Raw genomic sequence first — 17,368 nt, 5'->3', positions numbered from 1 at the left:
CTTATTAAAGGAAATCTCTAAACATAAATTCCCTTACCATCATGAGTATATAACATTTTGGGACTTTCTGGAACTATAGACCATATGAAGGAAAACTATATGGGACATTGATAGTTAGCACCCTCATTTTTGGAAACTATCAAAAGGTACTGTGGACTTTTTACCATTTTTTACCTTATTATACCATTTATTAATAATCTTTATAATCTTTATAAATGTATATTCATTTATATATGTATATGCGTGTATAATACGGAATTAGCAATTGCGCTAGTAGAAGAGCTCTTTATATATTTTACAAGGTACACAATAATACACCCTTATGTGAGTATATATAATTAACACACAATAAGGTGCGCATACCCATACTGTATAGTAATTACAAGGAAACATTTACATTTATATATGGTCAGAACATAGCGCAATTAATTTTTTTAAATTTACGTTGTTATAGCCAGGTACAGTTATATAATTCATGCAAATATCTTCAGTGGAACGGGACACACTTTATTCCATCTTGCAAATGGCTTATGTATAGGCATGGTACTATAGGGTTTTGGTATTGCCATAAACATTCCATAGAATCACTGGGAACTTAGATAACACGAGCTATTTGCATCCCCTGGGGCTGGGACTCACAGGGAACCTTAAACACTTTTCAATTGTCTTGCAATAAATTAACACACCAGTCAATTGCAAAAGCTTTCTGAATACATTAACAGCTTCTTTTAGGCAGCTGTTTTTCTATCGCCAAACTCTCACCACCAGTTGCCTTTTTGGATGATCTGCACATGCTACTAGTGTAGACACCGCTTGCCATTTTCATTTTGTTAGCAGAACCTGCATTGTTTTGCACGCTTATAACCACTAATGAGGCTATTTATGTACATATAAAAAAATACAAGAAAATAAATAATGAGTTTTTTATTATTATTATTATTATTATACTATGTAACTATATAGTTAACAAGTATTGCTACACATAATTAAACATTGTGTGCTAAATTACATGTAGAACGCTAATTTATTGCACATTCATAATCGGCTGGTTATTTCTACCATGAGCTCGCAGCAGCAATTAGTGCACCAAATCCAGATCTCTGGTTAATTTTCAAAATGTCCCCCAATTGCCCCCAAAATACAGTGTAGTGTAGTATTTAATAAAATAATAAAACTAGCTTTTTTTTTTTTAAATAACTGCAAGAAGCAGTTATAAGGAGTTAAAGTTTGGGGGTGTAGGATATTAGACAATAAACAGCACTGAAAAGTGCCTTTACATTGCGGTCTATGGGGACTCTGTTATCCCTGTAAGTATAAATGTATATGGAAGCCCCTAGGACACTTTGTCATGTGGGGGCCGGGGGGTAAAATGGCCGTTGGCGTGTAACAGTATAGGTGTGCGACACGGCCGGCATCACTCTACATGTGGGAACAGAAATGTGTTTGCAAATTTGAGTATCCATATGATTGAAGCTGACAACTAATACACAATACAATTTCCTTTAAACAACTGAAGACTGATGGCATATAACATCTTATAAGGAAAGTACTACTTCTTTCTATACTACTCATAATACTGCTATACTTTAGAGAGGAATGTTGATATTGAAAGTGCTACTGATATATATATATATATATATGGAGAGCATGATTCAAATGCCCTAAAAGATTTGCAGTATTATCTGCATAGATCCTCATTTGGAGTACTAAGGTGACAGATTCCTACAGTACGTAGGGTCACAAATGTTTTGTTTTTCTCTCTACTTGGTACTAGTGAGCTGGCCATGCTTTTTATAAAGTGTTTTGGTATTTAGGATCAAGGGTCTTCTGTATGTTGACAATATGTACTAGTATATTTGTAACTAATACATGATACATGCTTATTAATCCCTTAACGACCAAGGACGTATGCCATACATCCTAAAAAAAAATACAGTTAATGACCGAGGACGTATGGCATACGTCCTTGGTCTGGAAAGCAGGTGGAAACGATCCTGATCGCTTCCAGCCGCTTTCCGGTTATTGCAGTGATGCCTCGATATCGAGGCATCCTGCAATAACCCCCCTTTGCCATCCAATGCAGAGAGAGCCACTCTGTGGCCCTCTCTGCACCGGACATCGATGGCCGGTATCGTTGGTGGGTGGGAGCTTACGTGGGAGGCGGGTGGGCGGCCATCGATGGGCCATATGACGTTGAGGGGGGCGGGATCGCCAGAGACGCGCACAGACGCGCGCACATGCACGAGGGGGTGGGCGCGTGCACGGGGTGGATGCGGGTGGGAACGGCTACACTACAGAAAAAAATGGAAAATAAAAGTTGAGTAAAATGAAAAAAATTACAAAATCGAAGTGATCTGGGAGGTGGAGGGGGGTTGTTCTTTGGGGGGAAGCTACACTACAGAAAAAAAATAGAAAAACATTTTTTTGCAGAAACTGGGTACTGGCAGACAGCTGCCAGTACCCAAGATGGCTCCCAGTAAGGTAGAGGGGGAGGGTTAGAGAGCTGTTTGGGGGGGATCAGGTAGGTTTGGGGCTAAGGGGGGAATCCTACACATCAGCATATGTAAACATGCTAAAAAATATATATTTTTTAAAAATACCTTTTATTTTAGTACTGGCAGACTTTCTGCCAGTACTTAAGATGGCGGGGGCAATTGTGGGGTGGGGGAGGGAAGAGCACTGTTCCCTGCTAGACATAATACACATGTGATGCGCAGAGGCATTTTGTGGCATTCTAATTACCAAAAAGCAACACCAAAGCCATATATGTCTGCTATTTCTGAACAACGGGGATCCCAGAGAAGCATTTACAACCATTTGTGCCATAATTGCACAAGCTGTTTGTAAATAATTTCAGTGAGAAACCTAAAATTGTGAAAAAGTTAATTTTTTTTTTATTTGATCGCATTTGGCGGTGAAATGGTGGCATGAAATATACCAAGATGGGCCTAGATCAATTATTGGGGTTGTCTACTACACTAAACTAAAGCTAAAATTAACCCTAGAAGCTCCATACATGCTCCCTAGTTAACCCCTCCACTGCTGTGCATAATACACGTGTGATGCGCAGTGGCATTTAGCGGCCTTCTAATTACCAAAAAGCAATGCCAAAGCCATATATGTCTGCTATTTCTGAACAAAGGGGATCCTAGAGAAGCTTTTACAACCATTTGTGCCATAATTGCACAGGCTGTTTGTAAATAATTTCAGTGAGAAACCTAAAATTGTGAAAAAGTGAAAGATTTTTTTTTTATTTGATCGCATTTGGCGGTGAAATGGTGGCATGACATATACCAAGATGGGCCAAGATCAATTCTTGGGGTTGTCTACTACACTAAACTAAAGCTAAAATTAACCCTAGAAGCTCCCTACATGCTCCCTAATTAACCCCTCCACTGCTGGGCACAATACACGTGTGGTGCGCAGTGGCATTTTGCGGCCTTCTAATTACCATAAAAAAATACCAAAGCCATATATATCTGCTATTTATGAACAAAGGGTATCCCAGAGAAGCATTTACAACCATTTGTGCCACAATCCAGTGATATTGATATTGCCCCCTATATATAGTGCTCTACTTAATCTGGGCCATAGTATTTATTATATGGCAGTACTGGACCCATTTACCTTGATTTGTTTTTCTTGGACTCTTTATCAAATCCTCCTTTACATTTGCCTGTTTAGTTCCTGTCTGATCTGTAAAGTAAAACAGCAGATTCACATGTTAATCACAGTATTTTGATAACACTAGGAGGCCTATTTTTCAAAACGTCAAATAAAAATACGCTTGAATTTTGCATCGTATTTGTTGTAAGATTGATCCGCCGTAGTTATCAAAGCGTCAAAATCAGTAAATGTTGAAATTTGTGATGTAATATACGATCCCGCGATCTCAATCTGACGCAGATCGTTGCAAGTTGAAAACAGTGGTATTTGAACGGAATTCTGTTCATACGCCCTCCTAATCGACACTATTTGATCCTCTCACTAAGTTATCAAAAATTCTACATTTACGCTTGCGTCTTTTCCGACTCCCTGGAGGTCGGGGATGCCATAGAACTCAATGGGAGTCTGAAAACACAGAAAGCTTATGTTCGATGCTGCAAGAAAATTAAGTATATTACATAATAAAAAAAGTAAATTAGAAACTTTATTAAAATTGTATACCCTTTCTAAATCAAACAATATTATTGCTCCGCATTTGGTGCACTAGTAGATAAAGGGATAAAAATTAAAAATACATTACTACTTATGGATTATGCTACAACTTTGTCTCTCATTACAAAGCAAGGGGACAATATTATTTCTACAAATATGGTGCAAAGTTTTTTCCAAACTTGTTGCATTAATAGATATAGAGATACAAATGAAATAAATACACAACAAAATATAGCTAACTTCCCTTTTATTTTCTGGAAAAATCTATGTGCACCATGTTCAAGCCATGTAATACAAGTCACACTCTCCACTTCGTGCCATATTTGACTCAATACTTTTCACACCAATTAAGACGCAAACTCCTAAACAACCCACACGCTAGTGAATTTTTCCACCACTTTTGATTGGAATATGCATAATCACATGATTTATGACATCAGTCAATCTGATTCAAATACACATTATAAACTATCACTAACGAATCAAATTGCTCAATACTTGTGTCATTGATCACTCATCAGAAATTGTAAGTGCCATTTGTTACATTGCGTATTATTACATTGTGTATTATACTTTGAAAGTATGTATATGTGAAATTAGTATTAAAGATAAACATTGATGCTAACATTAGGACACGCAGGGGCATATTTATCAAGCTCCGTACAGAGCTTGATGCCCTGTGTTTCTGGTGAGCCTTCAGCGTCACCAGAAACACAACTTATGAAGCAGCGGTCTAAAGACCGCTGCTCCATAACCTGTCTGCCTGCTCTGAGGTGGCATACAGAAATCGAAGGAAATCAACCCGATTGAATATGATCGGGTTGATTGACACCCCCTGCTAGTGGCCAATTGTCTGCAAATCTGCAGGGGTGGTATTTCACCAGCTGATTGCTGATGCAATGATAAATGCCGAGAGCGTATGCTGACAGCATTTATTGATGTGCAGCGGACATGATCCGTAATATCGGATCATGTCCTCTCGCACAATGATAATTCAGCCCCGACAGTGTAATATTTTAGACAAGGATTTTAAAATTCTAATTGAGGTTTGATTCAATATAATCTTAAGCTGATAGCTCAAAGGAATAGCCCACCTAACATTAAACTGACATGATTCAGATACAGCAGAAATTAAAAATCACCTCTTTACTAGCATGATATTTTCAGTGTATTTTTTCCTTCTCTTGAATTTCTTTTTCAGTAAGAATCTTATATGCCATACCATTTTATAACACCTGTGTAGGGGTGGTTTTTAAAAATAGATTGCAATCAGAAGGGGTTAGGCAGTTGCAGAGAGAAAACTGGCCCAGCTCTTAAAATATCCATTGATTGCAAATAAATACATATGATACTCTGATTACATGTTATATTCGCAATAATTCCTGCTCAGAATAATAATACATTTACAATATATACATATAGTGGTATAAATAAACACAGAGATATGATAGACAACATTGTTTAGAACAAAGAAAGGAACTTAGGGACATGTAAATATTGGCTAGATTACGAGTTTTGCGTTATGAGGGGTGCGGTACTAACTTGCAAGCTATTGTCACCGCTCACTTCCCTACAGTGCTGGTATTACAGGTTTACAAATACCCAGCGTTAACAGGCAAGAAGTGAGCGTAAAGCAAAATTAAGCTCTATACCACACTCCAATACCAGCGCTGCTTAAGTCAGCGGTTAGCTGGTTGTACGTACTCGTGCACGATTTCCCCATAGACATCAATGGGGAGAGTAATAAAGCAGCGTAAAGCTCAGTAATACAGCCCCATTGATTCCTATAGGGAAACTAAATTTATGTTTACACCTAACACCCTAACATGAACCCCGATTCTAAACACCCCTAATCTTACACTTATTATCCCCTAATCTGCCACCCCCGACATCATCGACACCTACATTATACTTATTAACCCCTAATCTGCTGGTCCGGACATCACTGCCACTATAATAAACATATTAACCCCTAAACCGCCACACTCCCACATCACAAACATTGGTTAAATATTATTAACCCCTAATCTGCCACCCCTAACATCGCCGCCACCTACCTACATTTATTAACCCCTAATCTGCTGCCCCCAACGTTGCCGCCACTATACTAAAGTTATTAACCCCTAAACCTAAGTCTAACCCTAACACCCTCTAACTTAAATATAATTATAATAAATCTAAATAAAACCTATTATTAATAACTAAATAAATCCTATTTAAACTAAATACTTACCTATAAAATAAACCCTAAGCTAGCTACAATATAACTAATAGTTACATTGTATCTAGCTTAGGGTTTATTTTTATTTTACAGGCAATGTTGTATTTATTTTAACTAGGTAGAATAGTTACTAAATAGTTATTAACTATTTACTAACTACCTAGCTAAAATAAATACAAATTTATCTGTAAAATAAAACCTAACCTGTCTTACACTAACACCTAACCTTACACTACAATTACATAAATTACTTAAATTAAATACAATTAACTAAATTAAATACAAATACCTAAATTACAAAAAAACACAAATACTAAATTACACAAAATAAAAAACAAATTACAAGATATTTAAACTAATTACACCTAATCTAATAGCCCTATCAAAATAAAAAAGCCCCCCAAAATAAAAAAAAACCCTAGCCTAAACAAAACTACCAATAGCCGTTAAAACGGCCTTTTGCGGGGCATTGCCCCAAAGAAATCAGCTCTTTTACCTGTAAAAAAAATTCAAACAACCCCCCAAAACCCACCACCCACACTACCAACCCCCCAAATAAAACCCTAACTAAAAAAACCTAAGCTCCCCATTGCCCTGAAAAGGGTTTTGGATGGGCATTGCCCTTAAAAGGGCATTTAGCTCCATTGCTGCCCAAACCTTAATCTAAAACTAAAACCCACCCAATAAACCCTTAAAAAAAAAACTAACACTAACCCCCGAAGATCCACTTACAGTTTTGAAAACCGGACATCCATCATCAACGAGGTCGGGAGAAGTCCTCAACGAAGCGGCAAGAAGTCCTCAATGAAGCCGGGAGAAGTCTTCATCCAAGCTGGGAGAAGTGGTCCTCCAGACAGGCAGAAGTCTTCATCCAGATGTCATCTTCTATCTTCATCCATCCGGCGCGGAGTGGGTCCATCTTCAAGACATCCGGCGCGGAGCATCCTCTTCTTACGATGACTCCCGACGAATGAAGGTTCCTTTAAGTGACGTCATCCAAGATGGCGTTCCTTAGATTCCTATTGGCTGATAGAATTCTATCAGCCAATCGGAATTAAGGTTGAAAAAATCCTATTGGCTGATGCAAGGGCTCTTTTTTTGAGAGGGACAGGACAGGAGTAGAAAGGGCGTGGGTTCTGGCTGTGGAGGGCCGGGAGTGGGTTCTGGCTGGAGAGGGGTGGGAGTGGGTTCTGGCTGGGGAGGGGAGAGAGTGGGTTCTGGCTGGGGAGGGGAGGGAGTGGGTTCTGGCTGTAAAGGGCCGGGAGTGGGTTCTGGCTGGGGAGGGGCATGAGGCTGATGCCCATAAGTGGAAGGTCCATCTGAAATATACTGTATAACAAGAAACTTTATTTTTCATCAAGAGTATGATTTGTAAACAATAATACATGTTAGATACATGTTATATATGTTTGACGTACCATCAGACTCCGAGGGAGCCACTTCCTCCTCCATCTCACATGTTGTTACAGCAATCTCTGTAAAACATAATATGTTGTGTACATGTTAAAATCAAATATTATAACATATGTTACTGGTGCTCAAGGACACACATCAATGTTGCATTAAAGAGATAGTGAACCAAAGTTAGGAATTACATAATTTTGATGGAGCATGCGAATTAAATAAGATTTGTAACTATCACTGAGTAATACTTTGATTTTAGAGATCTGTATTTTGAAAATATTCACAAAAGCTGAGTACCTGGAACATTTAAGAGTTCTCATGTGTGTATCACTTGATGATTGTTGTCTAAATATATACTAAATATAAACATGTGCTAGCCATGTTCAGAAGCACAAAGGTGTAGACTAAGAAGCTTTGAGATCTTAATCTTAAAATAATAAAAATATTATATATATATCATCAGAGGAGTATATTATATTTTTAATTCAAATGGAATGCTTCATCAGAATTATGATCATAATATTTTTGAAAAATACACCTTTAATGACATATGAATGAATCAATGTACTTACCAGAAGCCTGCAAAGGTAGGTCACCATCGGTGCTGGATCCCTCTGTGCTCGCCACAAGAACTACTTGTATTAATGATATAAAAAAAAATAATAGTGAACACGGTTTGGACATAACTAAATCACATTAGTCTAAATTATTCAAAAGAATCTACTTTGAAATGTGAAGATTAGAGCACTAATATGAACAATACATTTATGAGTTCATCAAGGTGATTGTAAAGAAAATGATGTCTTTCACATATGTTGGAATTCTTACTATATTAGACAGCCAGTTCTTATCATATGAATCTATGGCATACTTAAATATAACTATTGATCCCTGTTTTAAAAAAAATACACACACACACCACTTTGAATAACAACTGTTGACAAATAGAACCTAATTCATGTGTCACATAGATCCATTTGTGCAATGTACAGTAATCTTTTTTAGGACACAACACTATGTCATCATGGTGCTGTTAGAATATGCTTATATACTGTATATAAAGGTAGTCCAAGAGTAAAAGATGTGATTTAGAGATCAATATTGTTTCATCCAAACAGTGTAAGGATTAATGAAGATATTTTTTATTAAAGGGACACTGAACACAGATTTGTTCTTTCATGATTCAGATAGAGCATGCAAATTTTAATCAACTTTCCAGTTTAGTCCTATTATCAATTTGTCCTCATTCTCTTTCTTTCTTTCTTTGAAAAATAATGCAGCTAAGCTATTTTTTTGTTCTGAACCATGGAAAGCACTTGTTTATTGGTGGGTGAATGTATCCACCAATCAGCAAGAATAACACAGGTTGTTCCCCAAAAATGGTCTGGCATCTAAACTTACATAGATGCATTTCAAATAAAGATACCAAGAGAATGAAGACAATTTGATTAGAGGAGTAAATGATAAAGTTTATTAATATTGCATGCTCTATCTGAATCACAAAAGACAATGTCATAAATGGGATTGAGCATGCAATTACAATCAAATATATAATTTAAGGATATCATCAAGAATCTTTAATTATCCTTCTCTCTTAAAGGGACATGAAATTCAAAATCTGTAATTGTATTAATTTTCATGATTCAAATCCAGCCTGTGATTTTAAAAAGCTTTCAAATATACTTTTTTTCATCTATTTTGCTTCTTTGGCCTCTAGTTATCAAGCCGTCAACCTCAAATACGCTGGAATTCCGCAGCGTATTTGTGGCGAGGCTGATTCGCTTAAGTTATCAAGCCCTACAGACCGGCAAAAGTAGAATATAGTGACGTAAGCTTCGATACGCTGGACTCAGTCCGACACAGATTGATTCTTACATCACTCCAGATGTTCCGAATGCAAGTTCGGCACAATCTGACGACTTTTGGAAGTTATTAAATGACTACCAGGTACGCTCTGCACTTTTCCAGCCCAGCGTACCTGGTTTTCAATCCGCCGCCCTGGAGGCGGCGGATCCCATAGGAATCAATGGGAGTCTGACCATAGCGAAAGTTCATGTTCGCTGCTGCCCGACATCCCATTGATTCCTATGGGAGCTGTCTACACCTAACACCCTAACATGTACCCCGAGTCTAAACACCCCTAATCTGCCCCCCTACACCGCCGCAACTAAATAAATGTATTACCCCCTAAACCGCCGCTCCCGGAGCCCACCGCCACTCTAATAAACTTATTAACCCCTAAACCGCTGCTCCCGGACTGCGCCGCAACTATAATAAATATGTTAACCCCTAAATCGCCGCTCCCGGATCCCGCCGCCACCTACATAATACTTATTAACCCCTATCCTGCCCCCCTATAACGCCGCCACCTATAATAAATTTATTAACCCCTATACTGCCGATCCCGTACCCCGCCGCAACTAAATAAATTGTTTAACCCCTAAACCGCCGCTCCCGGACCCCGCCGCCACCTATATTAAACTTATTAACCCCTAATCTGCCCCCCTACACCGTCGCCACCTATAATAAATGTATTAACCCCTATCCTCCCCCCTTTACCGCCGCCATCTATATTAAACTAATTAAGCCCTAAACCTAAGTCTAACACTAATCCTAACACCCCCCTAACTTAAATATTATTTTAATAAATCTAAATAAAAATTACTCTTATTAACTAAATTAATCCTATTTAAAACTAAATACTTACCTATAAAATAAACCCTAAGGCCTAGATTTAGAGTTTGGCGGTAGCCGTGAAAACCAGCGTTAGAGGCTCCTAACGCTGGTTTTAGGCTACCGCCGGTATTTAGAGTCACTCAAAATAGGGTCTAACGCTCACTTCTCAGCCGCGACTTTTCCATACCGCAGATCCCCTTACGTCAATTGCGTATCCTATCTTTTCAATGGGATCTTCCTAACTCCGATATTTAGAGTCGTTTCTGAAGTGAGCGTTAGAATTCTAACGACAAAACTCCAGCCGCAAAAAAAAGTCAGTAGTTAAGAGCTTTCTGGGCTAACGCCGGTTCATAAAGCTCTTAACTACTGTACTCTAAAGTACACTAACACCCATAAACTACCTATGTACCCCTAAACCGAGGTCCCCCCACATCGCCGCCACTCGATTCAATTTTTTTAACCCCTAATCTGCCGACCGCCACCTACGTTATCCTTATGTACCCCTAATCTGCTGCCCCTAACACCGCCGACCCCTGTATTATATTTATTAACCCCTAATCTGCCCCCCACAACGTCGCCGCCAGCTACCTACACTTATTAACCCCTAATCTGCCGTCCGCACGCCGCCGCCAGCTACATTATCCCTATGTACCCCTAATCTGCTGCCCCTAACACCGCCGACCCCTATATTATATTTATTAACCCCTAATCTGCCCCCCACAACGTCGCCTCCACCTGCCTACACTTATTAACCCCTAATCTGCCGAGCGGACCTGAGCGCTACTATAATAAAGTTATTGACCCCTAATCCGCCTCACTAACCCTATAATAAATAGTATTAACCCCTAATCTGCCCTCCCTAACATCGCCGACACCTAACTTCAATTATTAACCCCTAATCTGCCGACCGGAGCTCACCGCTATTCTAATAAATGGATTAACCCCTAAAGCTAAGTCTAACCCTAACACTAACACCCCCCTAAGTTAAATATAATTTAAATCTAACTAAATAAATTAACTCTTATTAAATAAATTATTCCTATTTAAAGCTAAATACTTACCTGTAAAATAAATCCTAATATAGCTACAATAAAAATTATAATTATATTATAGCTATTTTAGGATTTATATTTATTTTACAGGTAACTTTGTATTTATTTTAACCAGGTACAATAGCTATTAAATAGTTAAGAACTATTTAATAGCTAAAATAGTTAAAATAATTACAAATTTACCTGTAAAAGAAATCCTAAACTAAGTTACAATTAAAACTAACACTATACTATCAATAAATTAATTAAATAAACTACCTACAATTACCTACAATTAACCTAACACTACACTATCAATAAATTAATTAAATACAATTCCTACAAATAAATACAATTAAATAAACTTGCTAAAGTACAAAAAATAAAAAAGAACTAAGTTACAAAAAATAAAAAAATATCTACAAACATAAGAAAAATATTACAAGAATTTTAAACTAATTACACCTACTCTAAGCCCCCTAATAAAACAACAAAGCCCCCCAAAATAAAAAATGCCCTACCCTATTCTAAATTACTAAAGTTAAAAGCTCTTTTACCTTACCAGCCCTGAACAGGGCCCTTTGCGGGGCATGCCCCAAGAAGTTCAGCTCTTTTGCCTGTAAAAAAAAAACATACAATACCCCCCCCCCAACATTACAACCCACCACCCACATACCCCTAATCTAACCCAAACCCCCCTTAAATAAACCTAACACTAAGCCCCTGAAGATCATCCTACCTTGTCTTCACCTCACCAGGTATCACCGATCCGTCCTGGCTCCAAAATCTTCATCCAACCCAAGCGGGGGTTGGCGATCCATCATCCGGTGTCTGAAGAGGTCCAGAAGAGGCTCCAAAGTCTTCATCCTATCCGGGAAGAAGAGGCGATCTGGACCGGCAACCATCTTGATCCAAGCGGCATCTTCTATCTTCATCCGATGACGACCGGCTCCATCCTGAAGACCTCCACCGCGGACCCATCTTCTTCCGGCGACGTCCAACTGCAGAATGATGTTTCCTTTAAGGGACGTCATCCAAGATGGCGTCCCTCGAATTCCGATTGGCTGATAGGATTCTATCAGCCAATCGGAATTAAGGTAGGAATATTCTGATTGGCTGATGGAATCAGCCAATCAGAATCAAGTTCAATCCGATTGGCTGATCCAATCAGCCAATCAGATTGAGCTCGCATTCTATTGGCTGATCGGAACAGCCAATAGAATGCAAGCTCAATCTGATTGGCTGATTGGATCAGCCAATCGGATTGAACTTGATTCTGATTGGCTGATTCCATCAGCCAATCAGAATATTCCTACCTTAATTCCGATTGGCTGATAGAATCCTATCAGCCAATCGGAATTCGAGGGATGCCATCTTGGATGACGTCATTTAAAGGAACCGTCATTCATCGTTCAGTCATCGGCCAGGATGGATGTTCCGCGGTGGAGGTCTTCAGGATGCTGCCGCTTCGCTCCGGATGGATGCCGCTTGGATGAAGACTTCAATCGGATGGAAGAACTCTTCTGCCCCGCTTGGATGAAGACTTCAATCGGATGGAAGAACTCTTCTGCCCCGCTTGGATGAAGACTTCAGCCGGATCATGGACCTCTTCAGCCCCCCGCTTGGGCTTGGATCAGGACATCGGAGGAGCTCTTCTGGACCGATCGGTGAACCTGGTATGGTGAAGACAAGGTAGGATGATCTTCAGGGGCTTAGTGTTAGGTTTATTTAAGGGGGGTTTGGGTTAGATTAGGGGTATGTGGGTGGTGGGTTGTAATGTTGGGGGGCTTGGGTATTGTATGTTTTTTTTTACAGGCAAAAGAGCTGAACTTCTTGGGGCATGCCCCGCAAAGGGCCCTGTTCAGGGCTGGTAAGGTAAAAGAGCTTTTAACTTTAGTAATTTAGAATAGGGTAGGGCATTTTTTTATTTTGGGGGGCTTTGTTATTTTATTAGGGGGCTTAGAGTAGGTGTAATTAGTTTAAAATTGTTGTAATATTTTTCTTATGTTTGTAAATATTTTTTTATTTTTTGTAACTTAGTTCTTTTTTATTTTTTGTACTTTAGCTAGTTTATTTAATTGTATTTATTTGTAGCAATTGTATTTAATTAATTTATTGATAGTGTAGTGTTAGGTTAATTGTAGGTAATTGTAGGTAGTTTATTTAATTAATTTATTGATAGTCTAGTGTTAGGTTTATTTGTAACTTAGGTTAGGATTTATTTTACAGGTAAATTTGTAATTATTTTAACTATTTTAGCTATTAAATCGTTCTTAATGATTTAATAGCTATTGTACCTGGTTAAAATAAATACAAAGTTACCTGTAAAATAAATATAAATCCTAAAATAGCTATAATATAATTATAATTTATATTGTAGCTATATTAGGATTTATTTTACAGGTAAGTATTTAGCTTTAAATAGGAATAATTTATTTAATAAGAGTTAATTAATTTCGTTAGATTTAAATTATATTTAACTTAGGGGGGTGTTAGTATTAGGGTTAGACTTAGCTTTAGGGGTTAATACATTTATTAGAATAGCGGCGAGATTCGGTCGGCAGATTAGGGGTTAATAATTTAAGTTAGGTGTCGGCGATGTTAGGGAGGGCAGATTAGGGGTTAATACTATTTATGATAGGGTTAGTGAGGCGGATTAGGGGTTAATAACTTTATTATAATAGCGGTGCGGTCCGGTCGGCAGATTAGGGGTTAATAAGTGTAGGCAGGTGGAGGCGACGTTGTGGGGGGCAGATTAGGGGTTAATAAATATAATATAGGGGTCGGCGATGTTAGGGCAGCAGATTAGGGGTACATAGGGATAATGTAGGTTGCGGCGGTTTACGGAGCGGCAGATTAGGGGTTAATAATAATATGCAGGGGTCAGCGATAGCGGGGGCGGCAGATTAGGGGTTAATAAGTGTAAGGTTAGGGGTGTTTAGACTCGGGGTACATGTTAGAGTGTTAAGTGCAGACGTCGGAAGTGTTTCCCCATAGCAAACAATGGGGCTGCGTTAGGAGCTGAACGCGGCTTTTTTGCATGTGTTAGGTTTTTTTTCAGCTCAAACAGCCCCATTGTTTCCTATGGGGGAATCGTGCACGAGCACGTTTTTGAGGCTGGCCGCGTCCGTAAGCAACTCTGGTACCGAGAGTTGAAGCTGCGTTAAAAATGCTCTACGCTCCTTTTTTGGAGCCTAACGCAGCCTTTATGTGGACTCTCGATACCAGAGTTATTTTTATGGTGCGGCCAGTAAAACGCGGGCGTTAGTTTTTCGGGTCGTTACCGACAAAACTCCAAATCTAGCCGTAAGATAGCTACAATGTAATTAATAATTACATTGTAGCTATCTTAGGATTTATATTTATTTTACAGGCAACTTTGTATTTATTTTAACTAGGTACAATAGTTATTAAATAGTTATTAACTATTTAATAACCACCTAGCTAAAATTAATACAAAATTTCCTGTAAAATAAATCCTAACCTAAGTTACAATTAAACCTAACACTACACTATCATTAAATAAATTAAATTAATTAACTACAAGTAGCTACAATTAAATACAATTAAATAAACTTAACTATAGTACAAAAAACAAACAAACACTAAATTACAGAAAATAAAAAAAGATTACAAGAATTTTAAACTAATTACACCTAATCTAAGCCCCCTTATAAAATAAAAAAAACAAAAACAAAATAATTAAAGTCCCTACCCTATTCTAAATTACAAATTAATCAGATCTTTTACTAGCCCTTAAAAGGGCTTTTTGCGGGGCATGCCCCAAAGTAATCAGCTCTTTTGCCTGTAAAAAAAAAATACAACCCCCCAACATTAAAACCCACCACCCACATACCCCTACTCCAACCCAAACCCCCCTTAAATAAACCTAACAGTACCCCCCTGAAGTTCTCCCTAACTTGAGTCGTGTTCACCCAGCCGGGCCGAAGTCATCATCCAAGGGGCGCTGAAGATGTCTTCCATCCGACAGAAGTCTTCATCCAAGGGGCGCTGAAGAGGTCTTCCATCCAATAGAAGTCTTCATCCAGGCGGCGTCTTCAATCTTCATCCATCCGGAGCGGAGTAAAGCCATCTTCAAAGCAGCCGACGCGGAGCCATCCTTCTTCACCGACGCCTACTCGCCGAATGAATATTCCTTTAAGTGACGTCATCCAAGATGGCGTCCCTTGAATTCCGATTGGCTGATAGGATTCTATCAGCCAATTGGAATTAAGGTAGAAAAAATCTGATTGGCTGATCCAATCAGCCAATCAGATTGAGCTCGCATTCTATTGGCTGTTCCGATCAGCCAATAGAATGCGAGCTCAATCTGATTGGCTGATTGGATCAGCCAATCGGATTGAACTTCGGCTTGAGCGTCGGCTGCTTTGAAGATGGCTCCACTCCGGATGGATGAAGATTGAAGATGCCGCCTGGATGAAGACTTCTATCGGATGGAAGACCTCTTCAGCGCCCCTTGGATGAAGACTTCTATCGGATGGAAGACATCTTCAGCGCCCCTTGGATGAAGACTTTGGCCCAGCTGGGTGAACACGACTCAAGGTAGGGAGAACTTCAGGGGGGTAGTGTTAGGTTTATTTAAGGGGGGTTTGGGTTAGAGTAGGGGTATGTGGGTGGTGGGTTTTAATGTTGGGGGGGTTGTATTTTTTTTTACAGGCAAAAAGCTGATTACTTTGGGGCATGCCCCGCAAAAAAGCCCTTTTAAGGGCTGGTAAAAGAGCTGGTTACTTTGTAATGTAGTATAAGGTAGGGACTTTTATTTTTTTTTATTTTTTATTAGGGGGCTTAGATTAGGTGTAATTTGTTTAAAATTCTTGTAATCTTTTTTATTTTCTGTAATTTAGTGTTTCTTTTTTTGTACTTTAGTTAGTTTATTTAATTGTATTTTGTAGCTACTTGTAGGTAATTAATTTAATTTATTTAATGATAGTGTAGTGTTAGGTTTAATTGTAACTTAGGTTAGGATTTATTTTACAGGTAATTTTGGATTTATTTTAGCTAGGTAGTTATTAAATAGTTAATAACTATTTAATACCTATTGTACCTAGTTAAAATAAATCAAAGTTGCCTGTAAAATAAAAATAAATCCTAAAATAGCTACAATATAATTATTAGTTATATTGTAGCTACAGGGAGTGCAGAATTATTAGGCAAGTTGTATTTTTGAGGATTAATTTTATTATTGAACAACATCCATGTTCTCAATGAACCCAAAAATCTCATTAATATCAAAGCTGAATAGTTTTGGAAGTAGTTTTTAGTTTGTTTTTAGTTATAGCTATTTTAGGGGGATATCTGTGTGTGCAGGTGACTATTACTGTGCATAATTATTAGGCAACTTAACAAAAAACAAATATATACCCATTTCAATTATTTATTTTTACCAGTGAAACCAATATAACATCTCAACATTCACAAATATACATTTCTGACATTCAAAAACAAAACAAAAACAAATCAGTGACCAATATAGCCACCTTTCTTTGCAAGGACACTCAAAAGCCTGCCATCCATGGATTCTGTCAGTGTTTTGATCTGTTCACCATCAACATTGCATGCAGCAGCAACCACAGCCTCCCAGACACTGTTCAGAGAGGTGTACTGTTTTCCCTCCTTGTAAATCTCACATTTGATGATGGACCACAGGTTCTCAATGGGGTTCAGATCAGGTGAACAAGGAGGCCATGTCATTAGATTTTCTTCTTTTATACCCTTTCTTGCCAGCCAGGCTGTGGAGTACTTGGACGCGTGTGATGGAGCATTGTCCTGCATGAAAAAAATGTTTTTCTTGAAGGATGCAGACTTCTTCCTGTACCACTGCTTGAAGAAGGTGTCTTCCAGAAACTGGCAGTAGGAC

At 38.4% G+C, this 17,368-nt stretch overlaps 1 protein-coding gene across 1 annotated transcript in view; it reads right to left on the bottom strand.

Annotated features, from left to right (window-relative positions):
- LOC128641654 (uncharacterized) overlaps positions 1-17,368 on the bottom strand; it is a 185,473-nt gene that overhangs the window by 42,995 nt on the left and 125,110 nt on the right. Inside the window, exons 6-8 of the mRNA XM_053694188.1 lie at positions 8,356-8,415; positions 7,798-7,854; positions 3,628-3,696 (exon numbers count right to left, since the gene is read on the bottom strand). Coding sequence (XP_053550163.1) covers positions 3,628-3,696; positions 7,798-7,854; positions 8,356-8,415 — 186 coding nt within the window. The remainder of the gene's footprint in view (positions 1-3,627; positions 3,697-7,797; positions 7,855-8,355; positions 8,416-17,368) is intronic.

This window comes from Bombina bombina, chromosome 11 (assembly GCF_027579735.1).
Source record: "Bombina bombina isolate aBomBom1 chromosome 11, aBomBom1.pri, whole genome shotgun sequence".
Lineage (NCBI taxonomy): Eukaryota > Metazoa > Chordata > Amphibia > Anura > Bombinatoridae > Bombina > Bombina bombina.
This window is presented reverse-complemented; position numbering and strand designations above follow the sequence as displayed.